Raw genomic sequence first — 12,589 nt, 5'->3', positions numbered from 1 at the left:
CTTTAAATATTCAAATATTTTGTTATTTATTTAATAAATATCATGAAATTTGACCAACTTGGCCCAGCCCACACAGTAAAGCCCAAATCCAACATTATTTTGGGCCGTAATTTGGCAATGGGCCCAATGTGAATGTCAGAAGCGCGTGGGGACCACTGGCATCACCCATTTAATAATGTTATTAAAATAATTATTTGCTTTATTTATTACTTCTTAAAAATATACAACTTTAATTATTGGAAAAGATGTAAAATGATTTAAAAAGATTAAAAATAAAAAAATAATTAATTAATTGTAGAACAAAACTTTAAACTAAATGAGGAGAGATGTAAGTAAAGGATTGGAGTGTATAAATTAGCTCAAAATATTATAAGTTTGACATAACATAAGAATTATAGAAATTTAAAAATAAAAATTAAAAATAAAAAAAGGAATAAAAATAATAAAGGAAGCAAGAACAGTCGACGGCTACTGGCTGTGCTAACTAACACACACACTATTACTTAAACATGTCTGTCTTTCTTCTTCTTCTTCTTCTTCTTCTTCTTCTTCTTCTTCTTCTTCTTCTTCACCTGCCAAAACTTTGTTTTTCCCTACCATTTGCTCTTCTCTTCTCTTCTCTTTCGATCATCAATCATCACCGAATGTAGTTTTCTTTCCTGATGCAACTATGCTAGGTTTGTTGAAACCTCCTCGTCCTCCTCTACCACCTCTCCCGCCGCGATCACCGCCTCGTCCTCCTCTGCCTCCAAATCGTCCTCCTCCTCCTCCTCTGCCATCACCACCACTCCATCCTCCACTCCTTCCACCACTTCTTCCTCCTCCACTCCTTCCACCACTCCATCCTCCTCCTCCTCTTGCACTACCACCACCATCACGGCTATCACCACGGGGCTTGGCCTCGTCCACTGTTAGGTACTCGCCGTTGAGTTCGCTGCCATTGAGTTCGAGGGCTTTGTTGAAACTATCTGAATCTTTGAAGTCCATGTAAGCCATTCTGGAAAAACAAATTGACAAAGCCAAAACATCAGAGTTGATAAATTGGAAAAGGGAAACACAAATCAAGTATAGAACACAAACCCTTTAATGTTGCCAGTCTCGTAGTCCTTTGGAATGGATACCCTGGTAACGTCTCCACAAGTACTAAAATGATCTTGTAGGGCACTTCTAATCTGTAACAAAAACGATTTCAGAACACTACTGTAACATGGCTATAAAATCACAGATAAGATAATATTATTTATTACCTCGTCCTCGCCTAGTGATCGATCAAAACCACGAACAAAAATTGTATGGCTTGGACCACCCCTTCCTCCTTTCTGGAATGAGTTGTTTCTGTCTTTGCTGCACATATCATATCAACAATTAGGGAAAAGAAATGGGGGGCTAAAAAGGGAAGAGAGATATTCAAACTAAAGAGGATCTTTACCTGTCATACGGGGTATATGCACCTCTTTCTCGAGCCAAGTCAAGTTTAACTTCACGATTTAACAGGAGCTCACCATTCAATTCAAGAGCCTGAAGTGAAAATTATTGAATACATCAATGCAAACGCAGTAGCAAGCACAGAAATATCAAACAACAAGATCAAGAATGGCTGAATGGACGTTCTTGTTAGCCAAAATGCTACCAATCTAACTAAAAATATGGTGTACCATGCAAAATGGACTTTTTAGACATGAAAAATTATTCGGTACAAGTAAATAGGATTGTGAAACAAAATTTGAAGTATTTTTATAGATAAGGCGTACCATGCAAAATGATGAATACAGAGAATATCTGTGAGTTTTTCTTCTAAATTAAAACAAAAAAAACATAAACACCACCAATACAGATATAAACCAGTGAACACCAAAATAATGGAACTGGTTCTTACTTTTTTAGCAATATCAGCTGTCTCAAACTCCACATGGCCAAAGCCCTTGAACCTCCCATCGTGGTCAGAAGCAAAACGGACATCAATAGGCTTTCCAACATCTTTGAAGAAGTTTTCCCTGCAAAGTTCTAATAATTCAGTTTAAAAAATACAAGAGTAATTCAATGGCCAAAAAGGGAAAATTGGAAGAGAACCATTAAAACAAAAGAACCCAGTATCCTATGTTCACCATCACATGCAAAGGACTCAAATATAGATAAATTATGTCGGGGAGTAAAATAACTATAATCAAAATAACACAAAATGCAACTTTAACATACACATCAGCCTGTTCAACTTGGAATGATAAGTTTCCAACAAACAGCGTCTTTGATTCACCACTCTGATCTTTAGTAGGAGTTTTAGGCTGCATGAAGATAATAAAAATTAGTTGTTGAATATATGATACTAGACTATATAAAACAAATGACGGAATAAAGGTAATTTACTGCTTCATTCTTCGCTTGCTTGGTGGCTGTTTTTGGTGATACAGCATCCACCATTTCAACATCATTATCCTAATACCCCAAAAAAATTGACACAGATTAATCCCATTACTAGGTAAAGATATAAAATATAATCAAAGTGACATTATTATATTTTTTCATATCATTAAAAAAAAAAATGAGCCATCAACAAGCACATAACTTTCATGGAACTGGAAAAACGCAAATCATAAGTTACTGGAGCAGATGGTCAAAGCTCTTTCACAATTACTATAAAACCTAACGAGCTAATGCAGATAAATCTAAACATAAGAGGTTTATAACCAAACACATGACAAAGTAAAAACAATAGCACCAAAAAACTAACCACTTTCTTCTTCTTTTGTGGTTTTTCCTCCTCTTCATCACTTTCACTGGAACTGTCATCACTGTCTTCTTCATCCTCGCTCTCATCACTGTCCACATCCATCTTTTCTTGTGTTTTCTGTAAAAGGATAATGAATTAAGACAATTCAAGTAGTCTATCACTGTATAGCACTAGATTAATTACGTGGACAAAAATGTATTAGATTCATTTTACACAACCCATTGGAGGAATTATAGAGAAAAAAATATCAAAACTTTAAAAAATACCGATTTAGAATCTTTTTTCTCAGAAGGAACAGCAGCTTTCTTTGGAGTCTGCAAAGACATTTTAGATGAGGTACTTAATAACATGTTGAATAACATCTTTTTAAGTCAACCAACTCAAAGTTTGAAAATTGTTTTTTAAAGAGACATTAAACATGAAACAGTATAGAATAGCATAAAGATAAAAAACATTAAAAAAAACTTGAAAAGCAAGAACAGGATTATCAATGTCAAAACTAACTAACTTCTACCGTAATAATGCCTACTACTCTTTGTTTAAAAATAATAATAATAAATATCCATAACTTTGAAGCAAATCATAGAAATAAAACTAAAACTGACATATACAACACCCAACCATCAGATGCATGAACTTAAATGTTAATTAATGGTTCACAGGAAGAACTCACATCCTCATCGTCGTCATCCTCATCTTCAGAACTACTCTCTGAACTCTCTTCTACTTTCTTAACCGGCTGTGCTTTAGCAGGAGCAGCAGCAGGCTTTTTTGCAGCCTGATACAGAGTTCAACATAGTTTAGTACATTGACAAATGAACATATTCCCCCACGTCCTTTGTTACATATTTAATATGGAGAAACATAGCACTATTCAAACTAACCAACCCAAATAATGATAATGAACTCAAGCAATTACTAAGCTCCTTAATAAATGTAGGAGACAACTAAATTGTTAAGTCTGATTTTATTGATCTCTGATATTTAAGCACAATTACTACAATCAACAAAAGATGGCACAAGAGGCAGATGTCAATCAAATACTAAGGATAAGTAAAATGTAATATTATACCACATCCTCGTCAGAATCACTTTCTTCTGAACTGTCACTAGACTCGTTCTTTTTAGCACTGGCAGGTGCCTTGGAAACAGCTTTTGCTGCAGGAACCTATGCAAGGAAAATCAAAGACTCAGAAACAACTCATCCAGAAGCAGCTCACTACTGGTTCTTGAAAATTCAAGATAAGAGACAAACTAGAAAATTTCAATCCTTACATCTTCATCAGAATCTGAACTTGAATCAGACTCATCACTCGAGTCATCTTTAGCAGCAGCAGAAGAGCCATTTTTAGCAGAAGTTGAAGGCAGTTTCTTCAGTTCATTGCTTTTTTTGGATACTTTATTTTTCTGGATTATTAAAAAAAGTAAGCTTCAACTATAAAAAGTTACCAAATCCTAAACAGTAACACCTTATACCAAATAAATAATACTTACAGGTTCTTCATCTGAAGAGCTATCATCCTCATCTGAACTTTCGGAATCAGAACTATCCTTCTTTTTAGACAAAGCAGCAGCCCCTTTCTTAACAGAAACTTCAGAACCTTTTGTTTTAGCTACAGCTGGCTTTGCAATTTCCTTGAAATAAATACAAGAATTTATCAGAAAAATCAGCACACAATCAAGTACTACATGTTCACATCAACTACTTACATCTTCCTCATCAGAACTGTCATCTGATTCTGAGCTACTCGACTCCACTTTCCCTTTGGGGGCAGCAGCAGGGACACTCTTTTTGGCAGCAGTAGGTTTTCCCTTTGGTTCCTTGAATACGAGTTCCATTAAATTGATTACAATAATGTCAAGCATTTGAGAATAGATGAATAAATTGATTACGAGTGCAAATGTCCGTGGCACAATTCTCATTGAATACTCACATCATCAGAATCAGAATCGTCATCAGAAGACTCTTCCTCTGAACTACTGGATTCCTTGTTCTTTTTGGCAGGGACGGCAACAGCACTCTTTTTTGCAGCACTTGGTCCCTTCTTCAATGTTGCAGCAGCTTTAGAAGCGGGCAGCTGAAACAATTGAGAGATTAAAACAAAAATCAATTGTACAGACTTATGAGGGACCTATCAAAGTTTCTATTACTGTTTGATAAATAACATATATACATATACTCAAATCTACCAAAACATATAAATCAATAATAAGCTAGAAAGCTTAAGGGAGTATGTTTACACACTTCATCAGAATCAGAGTCAGAATCAGAGGAGTCTTCCTCGGAGCTACTGCTACTACTAGCAGGCTTGCTCTTCTTTACAGGGGCAACAGCACCATTAGCTTTTTTAGGGGGCAATTGTTGCTTCTTTGAAGGAGTAACTTTAGGAGCAGGTACCTGGAGTTGTTAAGAGTAAGATAATAAATAAACGTAATTACAGTACAGAGTATACAAATATTTTCTCTCCCTACTGACGAATATTGACCTTGTCTAGAAACATATAATTAAATCGTAACCAATGCTACAAAAAATACCGAATGAAGCAATGCAAGCAAAAAAATATGAAGTGTGCATGAACATAAAAACCATCCACAGTGTTCTAAAATCCCCATACAAAAATCTCTGAGGACCCTTTATTCTAGAAGAAAAGTTTATTAAAAAAATCTATTTGAGACACGTAAATTCATGTTGTCGTGCTGGTGTCATAACTATTATTAGAATTTATTGCCGTAGCTAAGCGAACTATTAAATTTATTGCCGTGGCTAACCGAACTCCTATAGCTTTTTAAATGCTGCAATACTGAGAGTTGCATTGAAAGGCCTACAAATTTCCTTACCAACGTGGAAAGACGCGATAAAAAACATGCGAAAAGGCAGATTAAAAAATCCAGTCAATAACAACGATGGTGCTTACAGTATCTTCTTCGGAAGAAGAATCTTCCTCAGAGCTACTTGTCTCTACTTTCTTCTTCTTTTGTGTTTTTGATTCGATCTTTTGTTTCTTAACTGCCTGTTCAACAGCCTCGTCCTTTTTCTGCTTCTTCGTTACTACTTGTTTCTCAACAACCTCTTCAGCCGCTCTCTTACCTTCGTGAACATCAACATACAAAAAATTTAGCAACCATCCTCAATAATCAAATACGAACAATAAAAAGAATAGGAAAAGAACTCATTGATCACCACAACAAACAACATGACACAAATCAAAATCAAATCGGCTGAATTCGATAATGCATACGATACCTTTCTTCGCAGGCTTGGAGGTCGGGACTGCAGCCGGAGCTACCTCGGCCTAGAAAAATTAAACAGAAAACCCAAAACACCATTACAAAACCATCTACAAATCTAGCAAAACTTTCATAGGGAAAGAAAAAAAAAAACGTCTCTGAGAATCACACGTACTTTAGTTGCAGACTTCTTGCTCGACTTCCCCATCTGAGAGATGAACCAAATTGCAGAGCCCAAGATGGGTTCTCAGGAGAATTGGTAAAGAAAAAAGGAAAAAGAGGAGAAGAACAACAATGGAGGCTCTGCAAAACCCTGTTCGTAGAGAAATATTAGGGTTTTGGAGGAGCGGTAAGTGTTAAACAGAGTCTTTGCTTCTATATTTATAAGACGCTGATTTTGTATTCGGCGCGCGCTTTAGGGTTTCGTCCAATTCGTACGTGTGAGATATAAATCGGTCAATCGCGGCTGTATTAATCGCCAATCCCGTTTAATCTGCACCGTTCACTTCTTTCTTTGATTGGATCACTGTGGCGATTATTCATAAATCGTCCGTTGGTGGGTTTGTGGACCCCACCGCGTTTCGGGCAGATATTTTCTTTTATATTCCGCTAAAAGTAAAAGTTCGTTTTAAGAAACTTAAGATAAAAAATAAATTTTTACACTCAAAAAGTAAATTTTTATAACCTTCAAATGTTAAAAAGTGTTACAAATTTAAAGATAATTTTTTTTTTTTTTAATTTATGAGTTTGTAATCAATTAATGAAATAATTATAAACCAACTATTTTAAAATTTTAGCTACGTACATTTTTCTACCAACGTGACGTTCGCTTCGTTTAAGTTTGAGATCTATAGAGTTTTACCATCTCGAACCCAACAAGGCTTTTACTTAATACGTGTACTACGTTGTTAAGTTGGACTGCACCCCTTATTCAGCCTTGATTACCTACTGATTTCATGGCAAGTTTGTTAAGAATGATGTTCTGATACCATGTTAACAATGACGACCATTGAAAGTATGATATTCATTAATGTTCAAACCCTTTAAATAAAATACAACCTATATTCTACAGACTTAAAAAATGAATTTTCAGAAAATAAATGACTTTGCCATTAATGTTAACAATGGCAAGTATTTGTTGATGATATGAACACATGATTTGTTGTTTAGACTTCCAATAAATAAATGAATTTTCTGAAGATGCAAAATGGAAACATTGGTTCGCTCGTTTCTAGACTTAAAAAAATAATAATAATAATAATAATAATTGAATTTAGCAGTAAGACGTAAAACCCATATAAGATTAACACAATGATTTGTTTTTTAGTATTTCAAAAAATTATTGAATTTTCGAAAAATATGCAAAACTCAGAGATAGATCAGCTTTGATGTATTTCATAACTCAAATAGCTGCGGTTGGTAATTTGTCTCATTTAATCTGATTATAACAAAGTGAATATACTGACTAATCACTTTTTGGTTCATGGATAAATCATTTACTCCAAAATTTGTAATTTGTCTCATTTAATATATTCGATAAATTTAGGGTGCAAATAATTATATTCCTTAAATAAAAAGGACAAGTTAAAAGAAAAAAAAAAACACAGAAAAGAAACAAAAAAAATCGGAGAAAATTAAGGTTTCATTCGAAGCACGAAAGTTATGAAAGCTAAGAAAACGAAAAAAAAAAAAAAAATTGACGATAACCTTTTTCATCATCGATCGTACAAAATCGATTAAGAAACTGTGGCCGTTAGGTTCAAATTGTTTTAGATTTTTTCGTTTATCCATTAATTCCTAGTTATTTACGTTAACATTTATTTTCATATATTTAATATTTTGGTCGATAATATATGTTTATAATAATTAAATTAGATTGTATGATCGACTAAAATATTATCATTATTTACTTAAATATTATCATTATTTTTTTTTAAGAAATTTCACAAATAAATAACATTTTTTAAGGAAAGTTATTAACGTTAATAAACCTATAGCTTTATTTAACATCAAAGTTTAAAACCTTATTTATTTATTTATAGAAAATATTTACAACTTGAACCACCAAGTATTTTAGACTAATAATTGTACTAATTTATTTACCAATTACTCGAATTAATTATACCATGTTATTTATTCACAAATTACTCATATTATTCCAAAAAATTACAATATTTAAATATTTCCTATAAAAATTAATTAAGATAAATATTTTATTCACTACCCATTTTAAAATATTCATAAAATACAGAGAATAATATTATATTATTTTGAAATAACAAAAAAAATATATTTTTTAAAGAAAATTTAGTTCTTTTAATAGAAAATTATAATTTTTTTGGATATGTAATTATAATTTATTGAAAAAAAAACCATATATGGATTTGACCAGAAATGATTCCCAAGTTAGTTTCTCCATAAATAGAAAAAACAGGTTGACATATATATATATATATATATAAATAAATAAATAAATAAATGAAATTTTTATGAGCGTGATAATTATTCCTATACTATAGGTTTAAAATTGAATAAATAATTTAATTTGTTATTGTGACAAATGCCACGTGTTGATTAGGTATTGGGTTTTAAAATTATATTATATGTTTTTGAAGATACGAGATTTTCCGCGAGAGTTAGTTTCCCCGAAGAATTCCCACCGCTTCCGGATATCCACATCAGCAAGAACAGTCCCCCTCCATGCAAATTCATGCAGAATTTTAGTTTAATTTTATGAAATTAAATTAAATTAAATTTCGGCGTTGAAAAAGAAATAAATTTGAAAGCCCAAACAAGAATCTGCTCACATCATCTTATTATATTTCGTTTCGAATCTCCTAATTTATCTCAATCACAGCCTGGTTTGAATCTGTTCCAGTTTTCATCTTACCCGTTGGATTTCAGTTCCTCATCGCCTACTTCGATTTCCCTCACTATAAATTTCTCTTTTCGATTCTTCCTCCGCATCGGAGGAAACTGAATTCGTCGGATAATGGAGAGGAATCCAAGCAAGCAGATGGCGGGAAATGAGAGCGATTATACTGCGGAGATCGAGGGAAGAGAGAGGGTTATGGTGGAAGATGCTTTCAGAAATATGGAGGTTCCGTCGTGGAAGAATCAGATCACTGTTAGGGCTATTGTGACGAGCTTTATTCTTAGCATCGTCTTCAACTTCATTGTTTGTAAACTCAATCTTACCACTGGAGTTATTCCATCCCTTAATGTTGCGGCTGGACTTCTCGGATTCGCGATTCTGAAGGGTTACACTTCGATTCTCAGCCAGTTTGGTCTCATGAAACAGCCATTCACTCGACAGGAGAACACCGTGATTCAAACCTGCGTTGTCGCCTCCTCTGGGATCGCGTTTAGCAGTAAGCGTTCTTCTTCTTCTTCTTCTTCTTCTTCTTCGATTTCGATTTCGATTTTGATTTTCATTTCGATGGATCCTCTGTAATTTCAAATGTGATTTTTGTTTTACAAGTCTAGGATCTGAAGTAGAATAATCGATGTTCGATTCTGGCTCGTAGATGAATGTTAGGGATCATCCATTGAGAACTAATTATACGATTCTTTGATTTTTCTCATTTTTCTTGCGATTTACACTGTTCGTTATGATTATTGAACTGTTTGGAAATTGCAATGTTCGATAATCAGGTGGAACTGCTAGTTATCTTCTGGGAATGAGTGGCAAAATTGCTGCTCAAGCGGAAGAGGGAAACATTCCGATAAACATCAAGAAACTCTCTGTGGGTTGGATGATGGGTTTTCTCTTCGTTGTTAGCTTTGTTGGGTTATTCTCTATAGTGCCTCTTAGAAAGGTTAGTAGTTCAAGCAGTGTAAAATCCTTGTCAAATGCAATTCTCTGGTTTTAATCTGTTAATTCTATTTTGATCTTGTTCTAATTTAGTTGTTGCTTTGATATAATCCACACATGTTCTGGTCTTGCTTTGATGAAATTGGGCTTTCAATTGGGTTTGAGTTCTTGTTCGATGATTGATGGTGAAGAATTATTTATTATTGTTCGATTTGATCTATGAATTGGTTTTTTTTTTTTTTTTTTTTTCCAACAGATGATGATTCTAAAATACAAATTGACTTATCCAAGTGGAACTGCGACTGCATACCTAATCAACAGCTTTCACACACCTAAAGGAGCGAAGCTTGCAAAGTAAGTATTGGCTCTGTGGCTCTGTTTTTAAGTTTCCTTACAAGTTTAAGTTGGATTTAGCCTTGTTTCTTCCTTAACATGGCTATGGATTTGCAGGAGACAAGTTGCAGTCCTTTTCAAGAGCTTCTGTTTCAGCTTTTCATTTGCACTGTTCCAATGGTTCTTTGCTGCTGCTGATGGCTGTGGATTCGCCAGCTTCCCCACATTTGGCCTTCAAGCCTACGAAAAAAGGTAACCAAATCGTTCTAAATCAGTGCTTCTTTCATTCTGAGGTCTCATTGATGGTGAACTTGCAATCTAGAACTTGTTTCATTCTTGGCTTGTAATCAACCAAATCTGTAAAATTTATACTGAAATTGATTGAATGTTACAGGTTCTACTTTGATTTCTCGTCTACATACGTCGGTGTAGGAATGATCTGTCCATTTATGGTTAATATATCTCTACTTCTTGGAGCCATCATCTCGTGGGGTGTCATGTGGCCCTTGATCGAGGCAAGGAAAGGTGACTGGTACAGCGCTTCTCTATCTGCAACCAGCCTTCATGGTATTCAAGGCTATAGGGTACCTCTCTCTCCTCTATCTCATCCCCTCCATTTCTTGCTCATTGAAGTGAATGATGTAATGTAATGTAATGTACTTGTTAATATTTCTCAGGTTTTTACTGCCATTGCTATGATGCTTGGGGATGGTCTTTACCATGTATTCTTCATGCTCTTCCAAACATTCTACAGCTTAGCCCAGCAGAAACTTTCCCATGACCATGGTGATTCTTCTTTGGAAGCTACCGACTACGATGCTAAACAAAGAATTGATCACTTCACGAAAGACCAAATCCCGAACTGGGTAGCGATGCTCGGCTATGGTATACTTGCAGTGATATCGATTATCGCAGTTCCTTTGATCTTCCATCCGTTGAAATGGTACCACGTTTTGGTTGCATATGCAATTGCTCCTGTCTTGGCCTTCTGTAATGCCTATGGCTGTGGGCTGACTGACTGGTCTCTTGCATCAAACTATGGTAAATTTGCCATCATTATCTTCAGTTCTTGGGTTGGCCTTGACAATGGAGGTGTTATTGCTGGTCTTGCATCTTGTGGTGTCATGATGAGCATTGTTTCTACTGCTTCTGATCTCATGCAAGACTTCAAGACCGGGTACTTGACTCTCGCATCCCCCCGATCGATGTTTTTCAGCCAAGTTTGTGGTACTGCCATGGGCTGCTTCTTGTCACCACTCGTCTTTTGGTTCTTCTTCAAAGCTTACAACGTTGGAGATCCCGAAGGCTCCTACCCTGCACCCTATGGTCTAATGTACCGTGGCATTGCGCTTCTTGGCGTCGAGGGCGTCTCTTCCCTCCCCCGAAACTGCCTCACCCTTGCCATTTGCTTCTTTGTTGCTGCTATTGTCATTAACATCATTCGAGAATTTCTCCAAAAGTTGGACACTAGATACCGCACCTACCGTTTCATCCCAAGTCCAATGTGTATGGCAATTCCGTTCTACCTGGGTGCTTACTTTGCCATTGACATGTGTGTTGGGAGCCTGATCCTCTTCTTGTGGCAGAGGAGGAACAAGATCAAGGCCAGTGAGTTTGCGCCCGCCGTGGCTTCGGGTCTCATCTGTGGTGAATCATTATGGAGTGTTCCAGCAGCCATATTGGCCCTGGCCGGTGTTAAGGCTCCTCTTTGCATGAAGTTCTTGAGTTCCTCTACCAATTCAAAGGTCGATGCCTTCTTAGGAGCCTAATACCCATTTAGTTTTAGGATATTAAACTTGCTGCATTTACTACCAGATGTTTTAGTTTAGTTTGTTTTAATTTGTTCTATCATACTATGTACAAATGTTGGGTTCATCAAGACTTATCTTCCGATTGTGATCAATGATAATATTAAAACTCAAAATAGTTTCTCCTTTTTGCTTTTGTCTTGTTAGCTTTTAAGATTAGAGTGTCAACCAATTGTATTTGAAATTGTTACCTTACCTTAAATCTTGTTTCTTCCGTAAAGTGGGAAGCTCCTTCCTGTGCTTATTTAGTCTATCGACTATGACTGCTGTGCTTATTTAGTCTATCGACTATGACTGCTGTGCTTATTTAGTCTATCGACTATGACTGCTGTGCTTATTTAGTCTATCGACTATGGCTGCTGTGCTTATTTAGTCTATCGACTATGGCTGCTGTGCTTATTTTGTCTATCGACTATGGCTGCTGTGCTTATTTAGTTTATCGACTATGGCTGTTGTGCTTATTGGTCTATCGACTATGACTGTTGTGCTTATTTCGTCTATCGACTATGACTGCTGTGCTTATTGGTCTATCGACTATGACTGCTGTGCTTATTTCGTCTATCGACTATGACTGCTGTGCTTATTGGTCTATCGACTATGACTGTTGTGCTTATTTCGTCTATCGGCTATGACTGCTGTGCTTATTTGGTCTATCGACTATGACTGCTGTGCTTATTG

The 12,589-nt window shown here is 35.5% G+C and overlaps 2 protein-coding genes across 3 annotated transcripts; one reads left to right on the top strand and one right to left on the bottom strand.

The window, feature by feature from the left end:
• Positions 1–327: 327 nt before the first annotated feature.
• On the bottom strand, positions 328–6,323 carry LOC111788832 (uncharacterized). Of its 2 annotated transcripts, XM_023669365.2 has the most exons (19): positions 6,132–6,323; positions 5,973–6,021; positions 5,644–5,816; positions 4,974–5,126; positions 4,663–4,806; positions 4,439–4,549; positions 4,223–4,363; positions 4,004–4,135; positions 3,801–3,896; positions 3,402–3,506; positions 2,995–3,042; positions 2,729–2,845; positions 2,365–2,433; positions 2,197–2,282; positions 1,877–1,994; positions 1,430–1,518; positions 1,248–1,344; positions 1,081–1,172; positions 328–997 (listed from the first exon to the last, which is right to left on the bottom strand). In XM_023669365.2, the coding sequence occupies exons 1-19, from the start codon at positions 6,162–6,164 to the stop codon at positions 631–633; spliced, it is 2,220 nt and encodes a 739-aa protein (XP_023525133.2). In that variant the 5' UTR covers positions 6,165–6,323; the 3' UTR covers positions 328–630. The 2 variants fall into 2 exon arrangements, with proteins under 2 accessions (XP_023525133.2, XP_086977657.1); XM_087121531.1 differs by lacking the exon at positions 2,995–3,042.
• Positions 6,324–8,748: 2,425 nt separating this feature from the next.
• On the top strand, positions 8,749–12,039 carry LOC111788898 (putative metal-nicotianamine transporter YSL7). Its single transcript, XM_023669467.2, has 6 exons — positions 8,749–9,327; positions 9,611–9,774; positions 10,027–10,124; positions 10,221–10,355; positions 10,498–10,687; positions 10,781–12,039. The coding sequence occupies exons 1-6, from the start codon at positions 8,949–8,951 to the stop codon at positions 11,870–11,872; spliced, it is 2,058 nt and encodes a 685-aa protein (XP_023525235.1). The 5' UTR covers positions 8,749–8,948; the 3' UTR covers positions 11,873–12,039.
• The last annotated feature ends 550 nt before the right edge of the window (positions 12,040–12,589 follow it).

The sequence above is a fragment of the Cucurbita pepo genome, chromosome 2 (genome assembly GCF_057944985.1).
Source record: "Cucurbita pepo subsp. pepo isolate OVF chromosome 2, ASM5794498v1, whole genome shotgun sequence".
Classification (NCBI taxonomy): Eukaryota; Viridiplantae; Streptophyta; class Magnoliopsida; order Cucurbitales; family Cucurbitaceae; genus Cucurbita; species Cucurbita pepo.
The sequence above is the reverse complement of the archived record's forward strand: the minus strand, read 5'-3'. Positions and strand labels throughout refer to the sequence as shown.